The sequence below is a fragment of the Myotis daubentonii genome, chromosome 1, assembly GCF_963259705.1.
Source record: "Myotis daubentonii chromosome 1, mMyoDau2.1, whole genome shotgun sequence".
NCBI lineage: Eukaryota > Metazoa > Chordata > Mammalia > Chiroptera > Vespertilionidae > Myotis > Myotis daubentonii.
This window is the reverse complement of record NC_081840.1, coordinates 36,911,975-36,937,316: the sequence shown is the minus strand read 5'-3', so window position 1 is coordinate 36,937,316 and position 25,342 is coordinate 36,911,975. Positions and strand designations below refer to the sequence as shown.

General features: G+C 44.2%; 1 protein-coding gene across 8 annotated transcripts in view; it reads left to right on the top strand.

The window, feature by feature from the left end:
- The window catches only part of KTN1 (kinectin 1), a 568,362-nt gene that overhangs the window by 103,360 nt on the left and 439,660 nt on the right, over positions 1 to 25,342 (top strand). The window contains exon 44 of one of the 8 annotated variants that reach the window (XM_059695201.1): positions 591 to 2,719. The exons of the other annotated variants lie outside the window; for them this stretch is intronic. Coding sequence (XP_059551184.1) covers positions 591 to 595 — 5 coding nt within the window. The 3' untranslated portion in view covers positions 596 to 2,719. Of the gene's footprint in view, positions 1 to 590; positions 2,720 to 25,342 lie in introns of those variants that run through there. 8 annotated transcript variants of the gene reach the window in all.

Below are 25,342 nucleotides of genomic sequence, written 5' to 3'. Positions count from 1 at the left end.
AAATAAAACAGTAGTTCTATATCATCATTCAGTATTAAACCCATATTTAAGTTCCCTCAATTATACCTCAAGTAGCTTTTATTTTTCCCAAACCAGCATTCTATCAAAATTCACATGCTGCACTTGATTATGTCCTTTGGAGGTTAATTTCTTTAGTCATTTTATCAGACTTGGAAAGCTTCATATGACCTCAGAAAATCTCTGAACCTATTTATGCATGAGTGGAAAGGTAAAAATTTTAGTCCCTCTTTTCAGTGCTACTCACTCACCTGAATAGCTGTAGAGTTCTCTTGAGTAGAACTAATAAAAATGGATTCTCAGTGTTGTTCTCTTAAATGTTTTTTAATAGGATTTCAAAATCCTTACATTATTCTAAGTTTGGTATGAAGTTTTGACTCTCATATTTTAAAATCCATGTAAAAGTTTCTGAATTTTTTTCCCCTTGGATTACTATTAATATTAATTGCTTTGACCCTAGTTGAAAGGACCATGCTAGTTCAAATGTGTACTTCTGGTGCTTGTTAGATGTTTCTGATTGCCTTTTGTTTCTTTGTTTTAAAATGATTTTATTTATTTCTGATCTTTTACAGAGTGAAGTAATTGAGAAAACTGTTCATTCAAGAATAACAGGAGGCATTGTATTATATTTTGCCAAATTAAAGCCTTATTTATGTTTCCACCCTTTCTACTTCGTCAGAAACACTGAACAGAGTTTTGTCTTTTCTAATCCTTGTTAGACTACTGATTTAAAGAGAGAAAAAAAAAAGCCAACTCTGTAGACACCTTCAGAGTTTAGTTTTATAATAAAAACTGTTTGAGTAATTAGACCTTTACATTCCTGAAGATAAAATAAACATGTAATCTTTTATCTTATCTTGCTCAATAAAATTGTTCAGAAGATCCAAAGTGGTAAAGACAATGTAAAATTTAACATTTTAATACTGATGTTGTGCACTGTTTTACTTAACATTTTGGGGAGTAACTGCCTCTGACTTCCACTCAAGAAAACACTTTTGTTGCTAATGTAATCAGTTTTTGTAATGGCATCAGCAAATAAAAGGATGCTTATTATCAGACTTGTTCTAATTTCATTGAGCTTTAATAGATTCTATTAGCATCACAGGCCAACACAGTTAGTGATTTCAACCCTCAGACAAGATGAGATAGGCATTGTTGCTCATACAACCTCTCTGCTGGAGGCCTGGTCTTCTCTTGGATTCTGTGCAATGTAAGTCTTGTCCAGAAGAGTTGCCGGTTACAGAAAGCACAAGCAAATATATAGGGTTTCATGCTTACCACCCCCACTTGATGTTGAGGAGCTCTGCTTTACTTTTACTATTATTTTAAGTAATAAAAATTCACTTTTTTAGTTTCCTTCTTGCCAGGCACTATGTTATAGTTCATGTGTTAATCTTTTTTTTTTTTTAAATCCTCACCCAAAGATATGTTTTTATTGATTTTTTTAGAGAGAGAGAGGAAGGGAGGGAGAGAAACATCGATAGGTTGCCTCCCAAACACACCCTAACTAGGGGTTGAACCCAAAATCTAGTAGGTATGTATCCCAACCGGAAATCGAACTCACAACTCTTTGGTATCTGGGATGATGCTCCAAGTAACTGAGCTACCAGGCCAAGGCCATGTGTTATCTTTTTTTGTTGAAGAAGCTTTAAAAAAAAAATTGGTTGGCCTGGCTGGCATGGCTTGGTGGTTGAGCTTCGACCTATGAACCAGGAGGTCATGGTTTGATTCCCAGTCAGGGCACATGCCTAGGTTGCAGGCTCGATCCCCAGTGGGGGGTGTGCAGGAGGCAGTCTATCAATGATTCTCTCTCATCATTGATGTTTCTATCTCTCCCTCCCTCTCTCTGAAATCAATAAAAATACATTAAAAAATAATAATTGGATGAAAAACTGAGCCCTTCAGATGCTAAAAAACCACTGACAAATGTCTGTGCCACTGAGTATTGAAGCATTAAAGTGCCTGGCCTCCCTGCAGTTTGTCATGCTTCTACCATGGGGCCTCTCCACTTTGTTCTCTTGCATAAAACTTCCTTTTCTTGACTTGATCCCTCACCATCTTGAGATCTGTTTAAATGTCATCTTTCTCATCAGATCTATCTCCATCATCCAGTATCCCCCTGCCTCCCTGTCCCCCTACTTGTTTTTGTCTATAACATAATTTTCAAATATATACTTGGTCACTCCACCAGAGAGTACCAGTAAGCTCCAGGAGGGCAGGAATCTTTTTGTTATTTGCTTTATCCCCAGCCCTGAGAAAGTGCCTGACACCTAATTATGCTCAAATATTTAAATGAATGAATGGATGAAATTTATTTTTATAGATTGAGGATTGCTGCTTCCCAACCTTTTCACCTCATAGCACACCTATCAAATAATATTTCTAAGGTATATAACCAGGGATGCCTGCCTAGGGATTTGGGCTTCCCCAGGCCTTGCCTGGCTGCTTTCAGCAAACCATTGGGAAATTGATCTGAAGGCCAGATACTGTGTCGGCATCTTCTCTTTCCTTCATTTTGCTCTAAAGCTACTTATGTCTTTGCCACCTGAAAACAAACAAACAGAAATCCTGTCTTCTATTTTACAACCTTTCCTTTGCTACTCTTCTCTCCAGAGTTTAGTTTCTAAGAATTGTATAATTGTATTATTTTTCAATCTTCCTCTATGTTGGAATTTTTAAAAAATAAAATAATTGCAAGAGACTCAGAGGACTCTGGTGTCTTGTTTGTGTCCTCTTCCTCAACATTCCAACCCAAATATTCATCTTTTTGCCTCTGAAATGGCAGGACATTGTTAATACTGCCTGTTGCAGTTAGGGGCAGTTGAAATTGTTAATGGTTATTTAATTTTATTAAAAGTCTACTGTTACTTGCATCAATTTATCTAATGTCCTTACGCCAGAATCAAATAGGAAAAGCTTATCACACTCCCATTTGGTTCTTTTTCAGATATGCCAAGATAGCTCTATGCTCTCCAAGTCATTCCTTCTAGGTTAAGTATTCCCAGTTCTTAGTTGCCCTGAATATGAAGGGCCACACTAGCCTGCTTGCCTCATCCATCTCCAACTGCCCAGTGTAAGCAGTTCACTCACTGGGGGAGAAGGGGAGCATCAGAACAAAGAGGGAGCTGTGTGTCCTGGGTCTCCAGTGGCTCCCCTGCCACTATTGCAGCCAGTAGACCCTGATTACTCAGACTGGGGAGAACCTACAGGGAGGAGAGAATGAGCAGTGTATTTGGGAGCAGACTTGTTGCTCCCCCAAAACAGAATGGAGAGAGCTAAAAGAGAGGAGTGAGGGGATGCCTGTGAAGCAGGCTATCGCCGTGTTTGGTGTGGCAGAACGAGTAGGTTTCCTGGAGGTCAGTGACCAGTGTAAAGCAACCAGGCTGGAGCGGCTCGCAGGTGGTCCCCCAGCAGCACGAGGTTGTAGGTGTGCACCAGTTGGCAGAAGCTGTTTGAGCCAGGGACAGATTTCCCACGTGTCTTGCATCCCAGGACAGACTGCATATAGGCACCTGCCACTCATGGGATCTTCCCTCGATGGTGTGTATAGGACCATCAGCAAAGGGCTGGTCTTGTAAGACCCCCAAAGGCACCTGGTGGAGCCGTTGATTCTTGACTCCTCCCTGAAGTGGAGACTAGGAGGGTGGCCCGGGTGACTCTTGTGTCAAAGGTGTTTGCTCGGGAACACGCTGCTTGCTCTTCATCCTGACATCTGCCGGGTCCAGGTGCTGGAGCTATTTTAGGTGGCTGACTACAAGAGTTCCTTCCCACCTCCCCTGAGCAGATTTCATGAGCTTGTAATTGCTCTGAACCTGTGTGTGTGTGTGTGTGTGTGTACGTACACATGCATGCTTTATAAGCTTGCTCAGTGATAAGTACGATTTAGAGTTCTAAGGAGCTCCCTATGGATTTTCCTGTCCTTTCTCAAAGCAACTGGGTCCTCTGTCCGCCAGGGGACAGTCTCTGAAGAAGAGAAGTTCTGAATGAGCCTGGGGTGAATGTTCTCTTCTTGTCAAGCTCAGCTCCCTGGGTTTCGGGGTGGAGAGAGCTGAGAGGGAGGAACTGAGGGAGCCCAGGGAAGAGCGTCCTGTGGGTTTGCACCCGGCTCTGGGCTTGAGGCCAAAGCTGAGGGGCGGCAGGATGGGACTCCCGTAACACCGAGGTTCTCCTTTAGAAGCGAACTAGACAACAGGTCATAAGCCAGGCCAACTGGGAGCACTAACCAGAAGGTAGGAAAACCGAACAAACGAAAGGAGATTTTAAGTTATAGAGACATGTTTTTCAGTTAGATACAAGGAAGAAATGCCTCCCAATAGGTCCAGAAATCTTAAATGGGTTTCTAAGGAAGTGGACAGCACTCTTCAAAGATGCTGTGAACAACAGAAGTAGCAGCAACATCCCTCACATTTCCAAAGAATTCAGGTTCCTGTTCGTTGAGTTCGTGTAGCCTCAACAATGTATCACTCATGGAAGAGGAGGTTCACATTTTAAGCCACTGGCTGGAAATCACAAAGGGATGCTTGAAGGCACCAGGCTTCAAATGCAGATCTGACTCCACACCTCTAGGTTGTTCTCTTCAGTTTTGTTTTTTTTAATTTATATATATAATTTATTTCAGAGAGGCAGGGAGAGGGAGAGACTTAAACATGTTTCAGAGAATCACCCATTGGCTGCCTCCTGCATGCCCCCCGCTGCGGAGCCAGCCCGCAACCCAGGCTTGTGCCCCTGACCATGATCGAACCTGGGATCTTTCCGTCTGTAGGTCGACACTCTATCCACTGAGCCAAACCAGTCAGGGCCTCTTTCTTCAGTTTTAATAATAGACTCCAAAGCAGTGTTGGAGGTTTCACAGGGCTGTTGTCAGGACACAGAGGTTACACGTGTGAAAGCACGCAGGAATGGGCAATACTCTGCAAATATAAAAGGCATTCACCGTACCCATGGATTCTTAGCGTACATCATATATGCAATCACTAGGGGGAGGCATTAGACAATGCATATAGGCAAACTTGGTTTTGGAAGGAAAGTATGTTTTTTTCCTAACTATTGCTCAGGGATTTAAAATAGAAAAGCAAAGGCTTGTATTAGGGACTGGCTGCCATTCTCATTAAGGTTTGATGTGCTTTTGATGAGGTGTTTCTATGAAGGCATCGTAGTGTATCATGAATAGTTTGGATAGTGAGTGATGCCCAACAAATGAATGGAAGATACGGCTGAGCACAGACTCTCTCATGGTTCTTTTTGCCTTCTGTTTGCTCTGTGATCATTTCTGTGTTTGTTGAGGTTCTGTTTCTCCTTTATTGTTTCCACTTCATTTCTTTTTAGACCGTGTTTGTTGTTCATGTTCCTGACCCTTCACATCCCTTTCATGGTGTTCTGAGCTGGCCCACTTGGCTATTTTATCCAGATCATTCTAGGGCTATTTCTAGGTCATTTTCTTCCCCACTTTTTCCTATGGTGATTTGTTTTCTTCTCTTTCCATTCTTCTAGAATTCATCATTATCCTTCTGCTAGCTGCAAAGAATGTTGGACTAGGAAGCCAGGACTAGGAATACCACTAACTAGCTGGTTGACCTGAGACATAGCAGAATCCCAGTGAACCTTTGTTTTCAGGGAAATTATAATTTCCATGTTTACCATCCAGGTATATTTTGTATAGCAATCTGGCTTTTGCCTCTTCTGTGCATTCAACATTATCCAAATAGTCCATCGTCTCTGCCACTTAAAGTATTTCTGGGGTCAGTTTCCAGGTCCTCATGAAGAAGTCTCCACCTGCAGTCGCTGCTCTGTTACGTCAGATGATCCTCTGGCCAGAGCAGACCAATGCTGTGTGCGGCTCTGTTGCCAAAGGGAGAGTGGCTCCCTTTCCTTTGTGTTACCACTTGCTAGAAGGGTCCCAACGCAGTGTTGTTTGAACTTCCATGTATGGTGGAGTTTTACAATCATCTCGGTTGCCTTTCTCACATTCAGGACTGCCTGGAGGTGGAATCATATCATAGCCCCCACGCTTTCATCCTGAGAACCTCCTTTTAACAACCAAGGACCAAGGCCTACCATCCTACACTGTTCTGAAAACAGGTTATGTGCCAGGCATAACAAAAGTTATGAACCTATCAGGGGACAAATCTTGAGTTCTTTGCCAAGGACTTTCCTTGTGCATAGACTGTTGTCAGGCCTGTTCCTATGGCTTCTGAACACGTCGGAGCCTCAGTGGTGCACACGGGAAGCTCTGGCTGAAAATGACATCTTTGTTTTAATTGAAGAAAAGTTGCCATAGTCACCGTGACTACCCTCTTGTTCAGTCCTCCATGGTTCTTCCTTCTACAGTTCTCTTAATCTCCTTTCATTTTAAATGCCATCATAATGTGTTCCAAACTGAAGAGGGCATGTCAAAAGGACACAGGCTTTGCTTAAAGGGACTCCCCTAATCACATCTGGGGCAACTTGAGCATAAAAGTTATTAACAGCAATGGATAATAGCACATTGCATTAAAAAAGAATCCTCCAGTTTACATTTATACTAAAATAAAGTGGAAGGGGAGAAGGAAAAGCTTTTTTTTTTTTTAGAAGAATGCCAATTAATAAACAGGACTGATTAAAAAACATTTTTTAGCCACTATAGTAATAATTCAGGTAAGAATTATTAATGGATGCTGAAACCACTTGATGAAGGGTTTGGGGGGAAGAGAATATTCATACAGTCCCAAAGTATCATCCTCTAGATTACTTGTGAATTAAAAAGGGAAAAGGGTACTCTTATGATGGAGAACTCTGGCAGACACTACCTTAACTAAGCGATCAGACAACAGCACCAAGAATGGACAAATCGACATAGTGGCCTCGGTGAGACATGCGAGGACACCCGTGTGGGATTCTTGCCAGAAATGTTGAGCCTGCATGGAATCAAGAAGAGACAATCAAACATCCAAATCTGGGAACATTCTGCAAAACAACTGACCCGGATTCTTAAAAGAAATTCAAGGTCATAAAAGACAATATGTCTGGGAACTATCCCAGATTAAAGGAAATTAATGAGACATTTCAGTGAAGTGCAGTGTGTGGTCCCTGGATCCTGGATATGGGGGAAGTCAGACCCTAAAGGACAGCATGAGGACAGCTGAGGACATTTTGATATCGATGGTAATAGTGTTACATCAATGTTGGGAATCATAGTTTGTGTAATAAAGGAAAAAGTAAATATCATTTATTTTGTATGCATGAGTGTCTCAGAAAAAGAACTGCTATGTTTTTCTAAAAGTTTCCCAATATTATGGACTCGTAAACAGTCCTGTGACCCGGGCTTGCTTCTTTTCCGATTTCCTCTCCCCATTTTCTTTTCTGTGTTTTTCAGTTAGAGGGATCTCACAGAGAAGAGGGAGAATCAAGAGATGGCAGTTGAAGGGCACCATGACTAGGTGGTGTGTCCCTTCAGAACAATGGTGGGGCAGCCACAGACCTGGACAGCAGGGGCCCCTTGTTTTTGTTGGACCAGTGCTTGTATAGTGCTGGTTTGGAGAGGGGCGGGGGTGGTGAGACTTTTACTTCCTCTGGGTCCTAAAAGGTTGCTTGTTTTCTTTGCTTTTTCTAGCTCAGCACCCAGGGCAGGCATCTGGAACAAGGGAGGCTCCATCAGAGCCGGTGGGTCTTGTAGCTCCTTGGGCTACACCAGGGGCCAGAAGCCCACAGTTCTTTGCTGAGAGGAGAAAAGTTGTTGCTGTTTAAAAATTATCATCATCATTATTATTGTTATTGTCACTGTTATTGTTACTTGAGTTCCCAAAGTAAAAAAAACAAACCTGAAGGAACATAAGGTGGACTTCATGAATAATAGAATTTGGAAAGAATGAATAATTAAACAAGAACAGTCTTTCCTGCCAAACACGAACTTTTTCTTGGCTTTGGAGAATGTCTTTGGTTTTGTGTTTTTGAGTTAGAGGAGATAAATTGAATTTGACATCAGGAGTATTTCAGAGAAAGGATCAAACCATCAGAGCCAAGCACCAGGATGGGGAGATGTTGATAGAAGCCTCAGACGTGTGGGTGACCCCAGAGCACGGATGACTCTTGCTCTATGTGGTGTCCACAGGGGCGGCTGGAGGTCTGCCAGGGGCCTCTGAGGTAGCCTCCTGGAGTCCTGGCACCCATCTTGGTGCAAAAAGAGCATCCAAGGTCCTGTGCTCCCCACAAGGGCACGCAAGGAGGGGCTGAGAGAGGCCCCGGGTGGGGCTGGGGAAGATAGGGTGCATCGACATGTATTTCAATTTGACAGTTAAGTTCACTACCATCAGCACAATGGGGGCTCAGCTACAGAAATTAAACTGATTTATATAAAATTAACATTATGTCTTGCCAGTCTGAGTGAGGGGTTGTAAAATTCGAATGGCTGTACCTATTTTGTTGGGCTTAGCTGGGGCCTAAACAAATGAGCAGGCCTTGTTCTGGTGTTACTGAGTGGGCGGTATTGGAATTTGTTTTGCTTGTTTTGTTTTTGGATCAAATGGTTTCCCAGGACTTCGAGGCCAGGCCCTTTCTTTTAGTCCAGTCTCCTGGTCCCCTCCGGGATTCCTGACACACAGGGCCCTGGGTGGTCTGCAGTGCATCTTCCTCCCTCCCCCCCTACCCCCCTCCTGCCTTCCAGACTCAGTCTGCACCTGGTGGCCAGAGATGATGGAGATGACTGTAAAGGCTGGGGACATGGGGCCCACAGCAGAAGCCACCAGCAGTTCCTAAGAGGCAGGAGGTCCCTCCCACTCCACAGGGCAGGAGCACTTGCTACTGTTTTTCTTCCAGCACCCACATCACTTCCCCAGGACGCGGTGGTCAGTCTGAAGGCAGCTGGGACGAGTTTCAGGGAGCACGGAGCAGGGGTAAGAGGCATCCCCTGCAGCTTTGAGCTCCCTACTCCCCTCCCAGCACCTTGTACAATCCCTCGCCACAGCAGGAAGGGCCGTGCTGGGCAGCTGCCCACTCAGGGGAACCACCGCCTGAGGTGTGAGGCCTTCTGATGGTCGTGACCTTTGGGGACCCAAGGAAGTTACACAGAAATCTGTAGCATTAGGAGCCTCAAGAAACTGCAGTTGTTTGGCTTTGAGTTTTAAACCTTGAGTCACAAATTGTCCATGACCCAAGAGACTCACTGACCTAGGAGTCAGCTTGCACCATTTGAGGAGGATAAGGTGGGGTGGGTGCCTCCTCCACTCCCAGGGAGCGTTGGCTGGGACTGACTGTTAGGTGGCCCAGAAAGCTGCGTGGGAAATAAAGAGAGCCGAGCCCATCAGAAAAGAAAGGAGAGGAGAGGTTTTCTTCTGGTCCCCGGGAGACCCAGGAACCCCAGAGACAGGGCCAGGGGATTCGCGCCCACAGGGAGGGGGGGCTTGTTTTATACTGTGGTTGGGTGAGGGGCGGGGACATGAACTGAGGAAGTTCCCGCCGCCGCCGGGGGTCAGTAGGGTATTCAGGAAGGAGTCAGTATCTGTGTGGGGGTCATTGTGGATACCAGGGAGGAGCTGGTATCTGCGTCTGGCACGCTGATCTGTTAGAAATTCCAGGGAGGTCCATTATCTCCTCACGCTTCTGCATGCATCTGATCCTGGGCTCTCTCTGACCTAACACTGAGGAGCTCAGGGGTGGTCGTGGGCTTTGGAGGTTGCAGCAAGCCATCTGAGAGACTTGTGTATTTTAAAGGACTCTTTCTCCAGCTCCTCCTCCTCAGCACTCCGCTGTCCCTGGCACTCCAGGTGGTGACAGCTGGATGCTACCTGGCTGCACTCACCTTTTAAAGGAGGGTCAGCACGCAGCCAGGCACCTACCCTGGAAAGGGTGGTAGGTGTAGCACACAAGCCAGCTGACAGTTTCTTTACTTGGAAAACTAGGAGTGGGATGGGGCTGGTTAAGGGAGGAAAGCATAATGGAAAAGGAGGTAAAAGATGCAGCTTATTCAAAGCACATTTGCATGACAATGCAAATACAATAGAGCAGAAAATCAGGGGAAGGAAACACGCTGATAAACAATGCCATCAAAATTTACCTCCAGCTTCTTGGTAGCAGAGACAAAAATTTAGCCTAGTAACAGGCAAGAGACTTTCTACTTACTACTACTGTTAGCTAATAGTTCATGACTTCTAGGTACCAGGCACTGTTTAGGCACTTGCCAGGGAATGTCTTCCATCCTCACAACAACTCTGCGAGGAGGTTCTAACTTTATGCCCTTTTTTACTTATGAGAAGAGAGAGAGAGAGAGAGAGAGAGAGAGAGAGAGAGAGAGAGAGAGAGAGATTACATAACTGGGAAGTGGTGGCCCAGGGACATGATGCAGTAAGACTCCACAGCCCCACCCTTATCCCTCAGCCTACTGCAATGCTGTTTCAGCATATGGAAAAGGGGATGCATACTTCTTTTTGGCTTCTTGAAATGCACCATCTAACCAAGAACCAGCAAAGTGTCCCACAATTGCCCGAGGGGCCAAAGCTGATTCCACCTGGTCAATAGTATGTTTGTGGATGGAGAGTGGAAAGCCTGTCAAGCGACTGCAACGAGACATTGGGCGTCCTCCATTCCTGAAGGCCACTCAGAGAGGCAGAGCGGCCGAGAGCCCTTGCTTCCCATTAGGCTTCCTAACCTCCAGCTTCTGCCAATTCCAGGGATGGATTCAGAAGTGACGACAGCTATGTTGAGAGTTAGGAGTAGGGGGTAAGGCTTTCTTTTAACCAAGCAGCATGTCTTTGTATCTGGCTCATCTCAGATGTCCCTTATTCTCTTGGCCTCACCTGCCTTCTAGACGCAGCTGCTTACTCCTCTCAGCTGCTGAGGTGGGATCGCCTGGCGTGGCTCTGGATTCTGATGCCCAGAGTCTCAGGCCCCTCCCAGCATTTCTGGACGTGCTTGAGCGTCATACCACAGGTGGGGGCTCTGGCTTCCACGGGGGCAGGGCCATGTGATGCAACTCAGTGCAGGGAAGAGAAGCCCATGGGCCACTTTGGCCGAGGAGACTAGAGATGGGCAGATAAATTCTGTCTCCATTTTTCCTTTTGATGAACTCTTTTTTCCCCCCTCTTTATAGCCTGACCAGGGATGTCCTGAGTGGCAAGAAGGTACACCTATTGGGCAATGGCTGAATCTCATTAAGACTTGCTGGGAAGTAGCGGACAGAACAGTAAGACACCCCGAGTTTACTTCCCATTCTTCCCTGACCCACCCTCCTTTCCCTTCACTTTGCACTTTCAGGCTAAGCATCAGCCTTTAGCCCTGGCCTAGGGAATGTAGGCTAAGAGGAATCTAACATGAGCGTTGGAGTCAAAGTGAAGTTCCTTCTGAGCTTGCCTTCTAGGTCCCTGTCCTGGACCATTCAGTTTCAAGGGAAGGTGACTGTCCATGGACCAGACTGTCCAGGAAGCAGTGGCTGTGTGGGGCTGTGGGCTCCGCAGAGGGAGTCTACTCCCCGTATCCCCATGCAAGTGTGACCAGGGTGGGGACATCAGAACCAGAGGACGAGGACAGCTGCCACCATCTTTTATTGCCTTACTGTATACCTGGTCCTGCCTTGATGGTCCCACCTTCTCTCTCTCTTTAAAAAAAAAATTTCTTTTTATTGATTTCAGAGAGGAAGAGAAAGGGAGAGAGAGATAGAAACATCAATGATGAGAGAGAATCATTGATTGGTCACCTCCTGCACGCTGCTTCCCACTGGGGACTGAGCCTGCCACCCAGGCATGTGCCCTGACTGGGAATTGAACCATGACTTCCTTGTTCATAGGTCGATGCTCAACCACTGAGCCACGCCGGCCGGGCCCATCTTCTCTCTTTTGTCTGCACTGGTAGACATGCCTCTAGGCTTCAAATCCTATTGTACTGAGGTGATCCAAATTCCTCTGACTGAGCCTTATGTCTTTCCTTCCCAGCAAGCCCTCCAGGAGTGCGAATCTCTGTTGTGAATTAGTGATATGAGAAAGTTGCTGCTCTAACTTTCCGTTCTAATCACTCTGAACAAATTCCCTTGCTCTGATGTGACTGCCAGATTCCCGTGGGACTCCTCCCAGATGAATTGTGGACAGCTGAGCATCTCATTGGCAAAAGAGAAATAAGAACTGGAACTCCCCCCCGCCCCCCTTGGTCATCTGTTGGCCCCTGGCTGTAGAGAAGTCTCACTATGAAACACCATGTGGTTGCCAGAGACACATATTTCCCATCCGTTTCTATTGGCTCTCATTCAACAATGACATAACCCAAGATTTCATGAGCTAATGAATCACTAAAAATCCAATTTAAGTCTTTGGGGTTTATAAAATGTCCCCCAATTTTCCTGTAGATGTAATAAAATTACCAGGGCACAGCTACCCCACAGCAAAGCTGCTCAACCTCCTTCCAAGCCAGTGATGAGGAGCTTCCTTGGTGACAAGGGTGGAAGGAGCTGCCTTGTCTGAGGACAGAAAGGATGAGTTCGTGCCTTCAGTCCCGGAGGCTGGCTTAGGTGGGAGATGAGATGGAGGAAACTCTCAGTGTCAGAGAAGCAAAGCCACATAGCTCCTGGCACCAGCCACGTGGTTCTGTCCTTTTCCACATCGGAGCTCTCAGGTGGGCAGCTCTGAGGCAGGGGTGCATTGTGGGGACCATGGCCCTCAGACTGAGACGGAAGCTCTCGTGGGGTTACTGCTTGAGGAAAAATCATTTCAACGGCCCCTCCCTGAGCTCGTCAGAGAAGCTCCATTTGGGCAGTTGGTGTCCTGGGGCCACGGCCTCAGAGCAGCAGGCACCTGGGCTGCTCTGAAAGTAGCTCATCAGGGGGAAGATGTTGGGGGTGATGAAAGGCAGGGAACTGCAGTAAAGGCAAGACAGGAAGATGTTTGAAGAGAAAGGAAGCATCAGTGTTTGCGCCTGGAAAAGCTGCCCTGGTCCAGGAGCCAGGTGCAGGCTGAGTTCTGAGGCCCCATTGCCCAATCCTTGGGCCTCCTTCTCCATCCACCATCACCTCTGCCTCCCATTCTCCTCCCCTTGTCTGGTCCCTGGGAGACTGAGGAGCTTAGGGGGGCTTCATGGATAGAAGGGTTACCACAAACGTGCTTCTAGGATTAACTTGAGCCTTTTAGACCTTGGAGTCTGGGTTTTTTTCTGGGAAAATGTTTCTGCTCTCCCACCTTGGATACCCGTTGTTGCCTGATGGATGAACACTGAGGCAGCACAGGGCCATTGCTCCTCAGGCTGTGTATGCTGCAGGGGCAGCCAGGATGAAAACAGTCTGGTGCATTTGCAGTCGAAGCCTTTTTCCACAGGTCCTTTTGGGGACCTGTAAACAGATCTTTTGCCAGTGTTTTCTTGGTCGTATCTTTGGTGCCAGGGTGTCTGACTGCTGTTTTGTCTGGAGGTGCATCCAGAATTGACTGCAGATGATTCAGCCTGGGGTCTAGTTTCTCTCTGTCCGGAGACTCAGCAAGACTGTCAGTGGATAGGCCTCCTCGGGCCTCTGACTGCAAATCCACTAGGCTCCTTTGTCTCTGAGTGTCCTCCCATCTGTGTGGAACTTTCAGTAGCTGGGCCTGTTCCTGTGAAGACGGCGGGGTAAATTCCCGAAGAAGGAACAGGGTAGCGTTTCCACGGTGGCGGAGTGCTGCTGTTTTTCTCCTTGTTTTGTTCATACCTCTTCTCCTTCCTTACATAGCTTTCCTTTTAAGGTTAATCGAGCAGGGGGTCCCATTAGGCTGTAGAGATACTCAGGGTTGCTGGTTTTCCTTGGAGTGCTGAGAGATAACTAATGCTCCCTGTCGAGAAGAGAAATACCTAACCCTGGGAACCTAGGACTGCTGTCCACATGGCTGCTTCTCTGTGTGAGGCACACTGCCTACTGATTTTATTTTTCTGATCATCTGGGCATCTCCTGGGTCTTCAAACTTTTAAAAGAACCAGACCCCTCTTTAAGTGAAATACTGTAGCCGTGATGTATTAAACAGAGAAAGCAGAAGCCTTGGTGTGGAGGTGGGACGGATGCTCTACCCTCTTGACTTTAACTCCCCCTTCTTCCCTTGCAGCAGTCCACAAGCCTGGCACTCTGTGGAACAGGGAAAAGCCACGTGCTCGCAGGAAGTGTGAGCCGGTTTATCTCGGTACTTACTGGCAAGGCCATGACACCGGCAAAGACAATATATCATCAGTTTGACAAAAGCATTTTAGGGAATTCATGGTACAGGTGCTACGGCTGCTACACAGGCTGTTTGATGCTTAGTTCCTGCCTAGAGGGAGGTAACCACTTACTAGTAATTCCTATAACAGGTACATGCATATGTGGATGGTGGTGGTGCTGAGTGCCCATTTCCGAGGTGGCCACTGCGACCCAGGCCAGAAAAACACAAGGATGGGAGGGAGGCACTTGCAGTCTCGAGAGCTACAAGTCTGCTCAGGACTCCAGCAGAAGAGGTTCTTCTGTAATTTCTGAATCAAAGCTCCTTGACAGTCAAAAAGCCAAAGAGCTGCCTTAATCCATGTTGGTGCAGTGAAGCTGTTCTCTTCCATTTGACTTGAGGGCCACGGATAACAAGTTAATGACTTTGGTGACTGTTACATAATTGTTTCAGGGCTTATGTGTTAGGACCGGCCTCTACCTGCCCTACAAGTTTCCCATGCCCATATGTGTCTATCCTCATTGCTGGAGCCTACCATGGACCAGTTACCAACTTACTGGGCTGCATCTTTCTCAACAAGCACAGCTAAGGAGATGTGCACAGCAGGTGGAAATGTGTGACCTGAGGGTCACTGACTGACAGGGCCTTCCTCGTATGTGATACCAGCCTACCCTGCCAACTGCTGTTACCCCTCCAGCTTCCACTTAACCATAGTGGTCATCCACTGTGATCACAGACATTGTTAGCTGCAGCCCACTTTGTCATGTGACAGAAAAAAGGAACAAGTACTTGGAAATAGCTTATAGGCTTAGTCTGATTAATCACATCCTGTTAATCTCCCAATATTTCTGAGAAATCACTAAGGGAAGCCTAGTAAGTGCTATTAGTTCATGACTGAGTGATTGCTAATTGGTTATTCATTTAAAAACCTGAAGAAATTATATTGAATGTTGTTCTCTTTATCTGGAAAGTGGGTTGTTTTGTTTGACAGAGTATTAGCCGTGACATCTTCGGGTCAGCACAAACCACTTGGTCCTCCTTGAAAATTCATAGATACAGAATTTTAAAAAATTCTCAAGTAAGTATTAAAATAATAGGTATTAAATTCTCTCCCCAATTTGTTGGTCCCATAACACTGAAATGGGACCTGTCAGGCCCGATGCAGCTTGCCTGCTCCGTCCATGGGGTCTCCCCTCTCTCCCTGGAGATAAGCATGGGTTCCCTCTCCTGTCCACCCTATGACACGTCCCTAAAACACATTGTTCCATAAACTATCTTTCTGCTTTATTATAGTAGCAATCCTTTTTTGAGTCTCTTTAATTTTCTTAGTTATCATGGGAAATACAGTTGTGAAGGGTAATCATTGCATATCAACAGTGACAATAACCTTTTGGCTTACTGATCCTTGTCTAAAAGCTTGCTGACAAAGATGATCTCCTGGGGTGCAGTATATTATTCTCCCATTTTGTCCTCAGACACAAGAGGTAGACACGGCAGTGAATATGGACTGTAGAGGAAATCAGGAAACACAAAGTTGGATGTGAAATCTTGGCTCATTTCTTCAGTCACCTTCAGGTCACCTTTCACCATGTAGGATGTTGAACTGTTGAGCTGTTAGAAACCACAGTGCGTGGCAGTGAGAGCCTTGAGACATGCAAGCATTGTGGTTTAACATGTACTTTAAGGAATTTTGTGTATACTATGGTACAAGTGAGCAAAAGCGAACAGCTGTGTGGACCCACTGGGCTCTTTGGATGTCTTTTTATGTGGTAAAACCCCAAAGCCTATCATTTATTGAGCCTCAGATATGTGCTAGGTTCTATAATTGTATTATCCTGGTTTTCAGATAAGAATCTGAGCCTCCAAGTGTAAAGGTAACATTTTCAAGTTCACATGGATAGTGAGAAGCAGAGAAGGGATTCAAAGCCTTAAGCATGGCCTCCCTGGTAGTCATTAGTGCCGTTTATTTCCAGGTCAGAACATTCAGTCACAGATTCTCCTGAAAGGGTGATTGGCTGTTCTGTTAGCTTGCATCCTTGGGTAACTGTGATGAGCAGAATGCCCTGGCAGCTTGAGATGGACATGTGGTATGAGCATGAAATAAACCTTTGTGGTTTTTGGTCATTAAGATTTTGGGATTCTTTGTTACTGCAGCATAACCTGGCATATCTTGGCTAATAAATGCTCCAGGAACGTGGTTAACACTGCTACCTAAATTAGCTCTGTAATTTTTCTATTTGTCAGGTAGAAGCAGCAGGCTGAATCATCTTGGGGGGAAATAATGATTAAATGTCTCTAAGTGCTAACAAGGTAGGTCATGGGTTTAAAGGATCTTTTACAATAATTTTTTTCAGTGCTTTCTTTCTGATCAATTTCTTTTCCCGCTCTTGCCTTTTTTTCTCTACCTTCTACTGCTTCCATTCCATACCCTGAGTCTCCTTTTAGTCTCTATACAGATTGGATGCCCAATGCACTCAAATATTTTTTGAAATAGGAGGGAAATTTCAGAGTCCAGGAAAGCAATGTGTTGAATTCCAAATTCGTTGCCCTTTTGTTGACAATTTGGTTTAAAAATGATGTTTAAGAAGTTCACCTTTACCTTTAATGCAACAAAGCAATTATAAGACTCAAGATTTTAGTTTTCACATGTCTTCAAAGTTCTTTTCACCCCCATTTCTCCTGGTACTGCATCTACGTGGCCTGAGGAGGACTCTTGGCTTGGGTGCTTGTGCAAGCAGATTGAATTTATTTCTGGTTGAGCCCATCCTTATCTGTCATCCAATTATCATCAATAAATATTTAAATGTCAGGGCAGTAACCTTCGAATAGAGCCCTGGGTATTAGGCAAGTTCTAGGTGATCATTATTAATTCAATGAATGTAGTTGTAAATTGGCTAAGAACACACAGTGGAAGCGATTACAAGTGCTCTTGTCAACGTGGGTTCACTCCATTGAAATATGTTTTAGGCTTGCTTTTGCCTCATTCCAAGAAAATATGAGATGTAATTTGCTTCAAAATAAATGCTCCTTTAGTTTCTTGCCCAAATATTAAACAAGAACAAGGCAGGTTGGAAGAGCCATATTCATATTGTTCTGAATGATTTGGAGGTTTGCAGGGTCACTTTTTGAGTTAATGTGAATGAGCAGGCAAAATGCTTTTCACTGAGATGAATTATGTGTTCAGGGTTGCCTAGCTTTTTATCTGAGTTAGATAGAGAAGTCAGAAGTAGATATAAATGAAATGACCCATTATCAAATAATCAATGAAAAAGCTACACTCCTGCAATGTCTCTGGATCAATATACAAGTTACCTTTCAGATAGATGAATTATTCTTGTGTAGTTCAGAGCAGAACAAAGCCCACTTTCAGCCAGACTCGCCAAATGCATTGTGGGTGAAAGCAGAGAAAGAAGGCATTAACCCACCAAGGACAAAAAGGGGGGTGCTCCCTGTGCAGCAGCCTTGCCTAAGCTGTGCCCAATGATAGTATTGGGAACATGTTTTGGTAAACACTGATCCAGAGGCATAAGCCACTGAAGATTAAGATGATAGCAGAGATGAGACTCTGGGAAAAGGTATGTCCTACCCTATGAGCTGGAGTATAAATCGGCAAAGACTTTCTGAAAGGAAATTTCAATTATCTATCCAAATTTAAATTTCTATACTCTTTGACCTAACTACCCAATTCTAAGAATTTATCCTACAAATGTTATTACATATGTATAAAAAGATATTTGTGTAGGATGTTCCTTTGTTGTGATAATAAACACATAATGCAACTTGAAAATGTTTATCAAAAAGGGAATGTTTAAGGAAACTATCAATATGTTGAATAGTATCAGCCATTTAAAAAATGAGATAAATATCTATGTGCTGATGTATATGATCTTGGGGAAGTTTTTCAGCCTCTCACTGCTTGAGGTTTCTCATTTGTAAATTGAGTACAGTATTGAATAATTATTAGAGTGACAGACTAAATGAATATATTTGTGTGTTTATATGTATGTTGTCCATATAATTTTTTTATTTTTGGAAAGACTAAAATTTACAAAGGAACTGAGAAACTCAGTTAATAGAGCTACGTTTATAATCCCAAGACCTCATCTGGGAGTGGGGGTGGAAGATGGGGGAACAAAGGTGAAAAGAAAGCAGTCTTTATTGAAAATATACACTATGCTAGGCTATCTGCCATATAGTAGTAGTTTAATCATATTGATTAATTCTCACAATCATCTGAAGTAGGTAATATTATCCTAATTTTACAAAGAAGAATAATAAAATCCAGAGGAACTTGCTAAGGTTCTACAGTTGTGAGTAGCAGAATTAGGCTTGCAATCTAGGTCGAATGTCAAAGCCATGCTTCCTACCACTGCCTTCCATACTGAGACCATATCTTACTCATCCCTAAATAATCAGGGTCTAGCATAGGGCCTGACTCCACAGTGCTTGCTACACTTAATTAAAAAAATTGAGGATGCTGGCATAGATCATCTCTGGCTTCTTATTCTTTAATATGTGGGAATAATTACTATGATACTTTATTCAATATGTAAGTTTCTCTGTACTTATTTATCTCACCTTTATCAGTCACCATTGGCTAAGTTATGCTGCAGTAACAAACACCTCCAAAAATTTCAGTGGATGACTACTTTATTACATGGATTTCATGGGTCGATTGCCACTCTGCTTCATGCTGCCTTGTGAGTGTGATGGGAGAGGAAATGAGGGATGAGGAAATCATGCAATGGTCCTGAGAGCTTCTGCACAGAAGTAACACATGTCAATCCACTCACATTTCAGATGGTCAGACATGAACACAATAGGGTGGGAAGAGTATACTCATCCTTTAGGGAGAATCTTTGTTGGGAGGGCCCACTTAGGAGAAGCTGGTAAGAGGAGCAGCAGATATTTTGAAGAGTAATGCAATATTCTATTCTACTGCAAAATACATTTTAACCCCCTTAAAACAGATACTATGTTTTCTACCTCTATTTAGCTTTCACTCTTCTAGTTCTAGCACTTTCTTCACTAGATAGTTAAGCTTATTTTTTCATTTATGGGAGTCAGTCTTATCCCAAATCAGCAGTTCTCATAATGTGTTCATGGAACCCTAGTGGTTCCTTAGACACTCTCAGGGGGTCCACAAAGTCTAAACTATCTTAGCAATAAAACTAAATTGTTATCTACTTTTTCACTCTCATTCTCTCTCTCTCATTTCAGATGCTATATGCCGTGTGATGCTGTAATAGGTTGAATACAGAAGTAGATAGGAGAATCCAGTTGTCTTCTATGAAGCCAGGCATGAGATTTGCAAAAGTGTATGTCAATACCATTCTTCTCACTAATGTTTTTGTTTTGGAAAATATAATGTGTTTTATAAAAATGCTAATAGGTTTTTAAAAATAAGATTAATGAATTCATTTAAAAAAATTTTCAGCTTTAATATCTAATATAGCAAATATTGATAGTTGTAATATATGTACACTTTAGCTCTTTGGGGTACTTAATGCTTTTAGTAAGAGCGGAAAGGGATTCTGAGAACAGTGTTTGGAAACTTCTGTCCAAATGATGTGGCAGGCCCTTGCTGTCTCCATGAGAGTTTTAGTGGAAAGATCTTTAACCACAGTTATAGTTTCCCTAACTGTACTGAAGGAATCGTGGAGCCCAGTAGGTTTATATAAATACTGTTATTTTTCATAATCATCCCCAGTGTTCCATAGCTTGTACTTCCTGAAGGGGAGAGATGATTAGTTTGTTAAAGAAGATTGGTTGCATGAATTATTTTCAGCCCTGCAGAAGCTCACAGCTTGATGTTGCATCAGTAATGAATAAGAAAAATGGTGGTGCATAACCCTGGGATGAAAAATGCTGCTTTCTAATAAGAGGCACTAGTAACTTCATGTTGTCTTGAAACTTTACCATTATGTCTCACTAGCTTCGATGTAGAAGAATTAAAAACAAGCCACACATTGACACTGATGAATAATAATAATGAAGAATATATTGTGGAGAGCTGTTTTTCAGACTCAAGAGTATTTTTCACGTATGAACGAATTAAGCCTACTTTCTCATTTGTGACCAAGCTCAGCTAATTTTTAAAAAAATCCTCCCCCTGATTTAGCCTTTGCACTATGGCAGCATATCCTACACCCCCAGGAGTTATCTTCCAATAGAAGGACTTAAATTTGCCCAGCTGGTGTGGCTCAGTGGTTGAGCGTCAACCTATGAACCAGTTCTGTTGGATCAGGGCTCTACCCTTACGGCCTCATTTAAGTGTAATCACCTCCTTAAAGGCCTTATCTCCAATTTAGTCACAGGGGTTAAGGCTTCCACGTATGAGTTTTGGGGGAAGTTCAATCCATAACACTTATGTTCACTGAAGTGTGAGGACCACTGCTGCAGTCTAACCAACAAGAAGCAGTAAAGTCAGTGGCACCTTCTGATGTAGCCCCTTTGCTCCTAAGTCTGAACCCGGAGGAAGGGCCAGAGAAATGCGGGATTTCCAGCTTCCTACCTTGCCCTCCAGAATAGTGCTGTTCCATGGAAATGTAATGGCAGCCACATTATGAAGACATATCTAATTAAAAAATTTCTAGCAGCCACAGTGAATAATGTAAAAAGGTGAAATTAATTTAAAAATTATTTAGTTTAATTCAATATATCCAAAATATTATCAAAACCAACATAAAATGAATATCTTATTAGTAATCTAAAATGAATTTTTTAGATTACTAATACGATATTTTACAATTTAAAAAATATGTTTTTATTGATTTCAGAGAGGAAGGGAGAGGGAGAGAGACAGAGAGAAACATCAATGATAAGAGAGAATCATTGATTGGCTGCCTCTTGCACACCCCCCACCAGGATCAAACCCACAATCTGGTCATGTGCCCTGACCGGGAATCAAACCATGACCCCCTGGCTCATAGGTTGACACTCAACCACTGAGCCACAATGATTGGGCTATTTTACAGTTTTTTATATTAAATCTTTGAAATCCTATGTGAATTATTTTTTAAATGTGTTTTTATTGATTTTAGAGAGAGAGGAAGGGAGAGGAAGAGATAGAAACATCAATCAGAGAGAAACGTGGATCAGCTGGCTCCTGTGTGCCCCCTACTGGGGATGAAGCCCGCAACTGCCGGGAGCCGGTCCATCCTTGCTGTTTCAAGGGACCTGGCATATATGGCATACGGTTCTTAATATGTTTGCTCACCTTCTTGGCGCTGTGTTTTAACCAAGGTCACCTCTCCGAGAAAGGTTGAATCCCCAGGTAGGGATTTTCCCCTGAAGTTAGGGAGGGAATAAAACCCCTCAACTAAGTGCCAGGCGGGTAATTAATCCCTTTAACTACGAACAATCATGCTTAAACTACATAATCTTTTCTCCCTGGAATGGAGATAAGAAACGCCCTAACCTTTGTAATAGAGATTGATAGGATTGAATCAACTGGTATAAATACAGTTGTAACAAGACAGAAACACTCAGAACTTAGAACAGAATCAAGAAGACAGAACCTACACGGAGCCTAGAGACAGAAGAACTTCGCTGGAGAGAGCATGCCGGAGGATCCTGGAGAGGGACTGGCCTCGGAGCCTAGAGACAGAGCCTAGCGGGAGAACATGGCAAGGGATCCTGGACTGAACCTGACTACAGAGATTGGCAGGAGAACCTGACTGGAACCTGGATACTGAACCTGACTGGAGAGCCTGGACAGAACCTGGCTGGAGAACCTAGCAAGGGAACATGGCTACAGAACCTTGCTGGAGATCCGAAGCAGAACCTCTCTGGAGATCCAGACCAGAACTTGGCTGGAGATCTGGGCTAGAGATCCTGGCTAGGCTGCTGATCAACTGAACGCTGTCCCCGTGTCATTCCTTCTTCGCCGACTCCATCCACACCTTTGGGGACCCCTGGACCCGCTGGGGTTGGGCCCCGGCACGCAACCCTGGCATGTGCCCTGTCAGGAACTTGAACCGGCGACCTCTTGGTGCATAGGACGACACTCAACCAGCTGAGTCCCTGTGCGTATTATTATATACTTACAGCCCATCACAATTCAGACTAGCCAGATTTCAAATGCTCTGTGGCCACGTGTGGCTAGTGGCTCCCGTATTGGACAGTCAGTGCTAGATTATTGCAACCTTCACTTCAGGGCTGAGGAGGGAGAGCAGACGAGCTGTGTTGTGAACCTGCGGCCCAAGTGGCATCATTCCTGAGAGAGGCTTTATGATTAGGATTAGCACTGAAATGTTTTTGTTAACATGACTCTCCTCCAACCAGGAGCTTAAGATGTCACGTTTAAGCAGAGAATGGGAGCTGACGGCTCAGCCTAGCAGTTGAAGAAATTGTCACCATTCACTGTTCTGTTTACCATTTACATAAGAACTCACAAGCTGCTAGCACTGGCTGATGACAGAGCAGGGCAGACTGGAGGAGAGCTTGCCCTTAAATGAAAACGGAGCTGCATTTGATTTATCACCCTCAGCTGTCACTCCTCACCTCCACCGAACCTTTCCCAAGACCACAATAAATGTCACTTCAAAGGCTCAGAGCTGGGTTTCAACTGTGAAGAATGTATTCATCCCACAACCGTCTCCCTCCAACAAAACAGCATCTGTAGTCCGTGTTGGGAGCGGGGAGAGCACATGGAAAAAGTTCCTTGAATTTTACGTAATAAAGAAAGCATTAGGCTAATCACGAGGTTAACTTTATCCATCTCCCACAAATCCCCGTGTGGGTTCTCTGAGGCTACAGGCACGTTATTGGTGCTGAGGTGTGTCTTGGGATCCACTAACACCCCGATGCTTCTAGTTACTTTGAAGACAACAAATTCTTGTCTTGTTGGAGGAAATCGGGGCTTGGGGGCTGGAAAAGAGAACGTGTAGTGGGGAAGGTGTGGGAGGTTACTCTCATATAGTTTAGGTCTTCTTGCAAGAGAGATTAGACTCATTCTGCATAGTCAAGAAGGGCAGGATCAGAACACATTTTTAGCTCGAAATAAAGAAGATGCTTTCCATGAGACTGTGGCATCGTTAATAAGACACAGACCTCAGGTTGCGTTCTCCTAAGGAAATATTGATCAGGTACCTACTTTGGGTCAAGCATTGTCACTCACATTATTTCAATTTCATTTCATTCCTGTAAGGTAGCTATTATTACCTTGTTTCAAATGTGGCACCGTCCTGCTCCAAGGCCACCATGACAGCCATCAGGGCGAGGAAAACATCTGTCCGGTGCCGGCAACCTGCTGAGCAGGCTTTCTGTCCCAGACAGGAAATCAAATGTAAATGTCACTTGCTTTCTGTGTTGGATTGGAAAAGAGACAACTTGCGTGTCCTGGACAGCGGAACTTGAATTTAACACGAGAGAAAGGCATTAAAACAACCTGTACAAGATTGCAAAAGGTTTTTATTGAAACCAGAACGTCTCATCTCACCAATAAGGTGTGCAAATTCTCTTCTCCATGTGGGCTTAAAAGTTGTTTCTGGCCTGTACAATCTGCATGTCCAAAATCAGTCTTTTTCACTAAGATATGTCTTGCTGTGTTCATAAAAGAGTATGTTCAGAATGCAGTTCTGAATGGATACTGGTTTTTTTTTTATCCTACCAGCTACCTCCCATCTCTACTGCCAAGAAGCGGATATAAATGTCTGTTTGTGATACACATCTCTCTATATAAAAGCCTAAGTGACTGCCCGACCGTCTGACTATCCGACCATCCAGGGGGCAGATGCTCAATGCAGGAGCAGAAACCACAGGCATGGAAACATGGGGGAAATAAGACGAATCTCAGAGGGAAAGGGGGAGGGGGCAGGGTGGGAAGAGATTAACCAAAGATCTTATATGCATACTAGAGGCCCAGTGGACGGATTTGTGCACTGGTGGAGTCCCTTGGCCTGGCCTGTGGGGATTGGGCTGAAACCAACTCTCCGACATCCCCTGAGGGGTCCCAGATTGCAAGAGGGAACAGGCCAGGCCGAGGGACCCCACCGGTGCATGAATCCATACCCTGGGTCTCAAGTGTATGATAAAATATTAAATGGCTAATATTACTGAATATTTACTGTGTGGCAGGCATAGTTCTAAGGGCTTTATTGTTCCTGATATATCTCCCATAATGTAAATACTCTTAGCACTCCCACTTTATAGAAGAGGAAACTGAGGCACAGACAGGTTACATAACTTGTCCTGGGTCTCACAAGCAGTAAGTGGTAGAGTTAGGATGCAAACCAGGTAATCTAACACAAGACCATAAGCAAGAGGCTATATAGTCTCTTGGTATAGAGGAGATTATATAGCAGAATACAAGCACACCAGGGAGGCCCTAGTGAAACCCACACTTGTATTGTCTAATATAATATACTCGCCACATGTGGCTATTGAGCCCTTGGCATGAGGCTAGTCCAAACAGAGATATGCTGCAAGAGTAAAACACATACCAGATTCCGAGGACTTCATATGAGAAAAAGAATGCAAAACATATTTTTTTTGTAATTATTTCAAGTAGATTAAATGTTGAAATGACAATATCTTAAATATATAGGCTAAATAAAAACATATTGTTAAAATTAATTTTACCCTCTTTTTCACATCCACAGATTTTATTAAGTATGAGAAAAATTTAAGTTCTCATCTTAACTGAAAAAACCTGATACAAAATTATATATAGGTAGTTGATCACAACTGTTAGAAAGTGCCCAGCCATTTTTTTAAAAAAGTTTTTCTATAAGCCAGCCAGAGAAAGACAAGTATCACATGATCTAATGCATATGTGGAACCTAATGGACAAAATAAACTGATGAACAAAAAAGATGCAGAGATACTGAAGCATGAAACAGACTGATGTATTGCAGAGGGAAGGCGGGGTGGGCACAGGAAGAGATTAACCAATGAACTTGTATGCATACTAGAGGCCCAGTGAACGAAATCGTGTATGGCGGGCGGTGTCCCTCAGCCCGGCCCGCACCCTCTCCAATCTGGGACCCCTGACTCTTAACCGCTCGTCTGCCTGCCTGCCTGATCATCCCCTAACTGCTCCCCTGCTGGCCTGATAGCTCCCAACTGCCCTCCCCTGCAGGCCTGATCGCCCACAACTGCCCTCCCCTGCCAGCCTGATAGCTCCCAACTGTCCTCCCCTGCAGGCCTGATAGCTCCCAACTGCCCTCCCCTGCCAGCCTGATAGCTCCCAACTGTCCTCCCCTGCAGGCCTG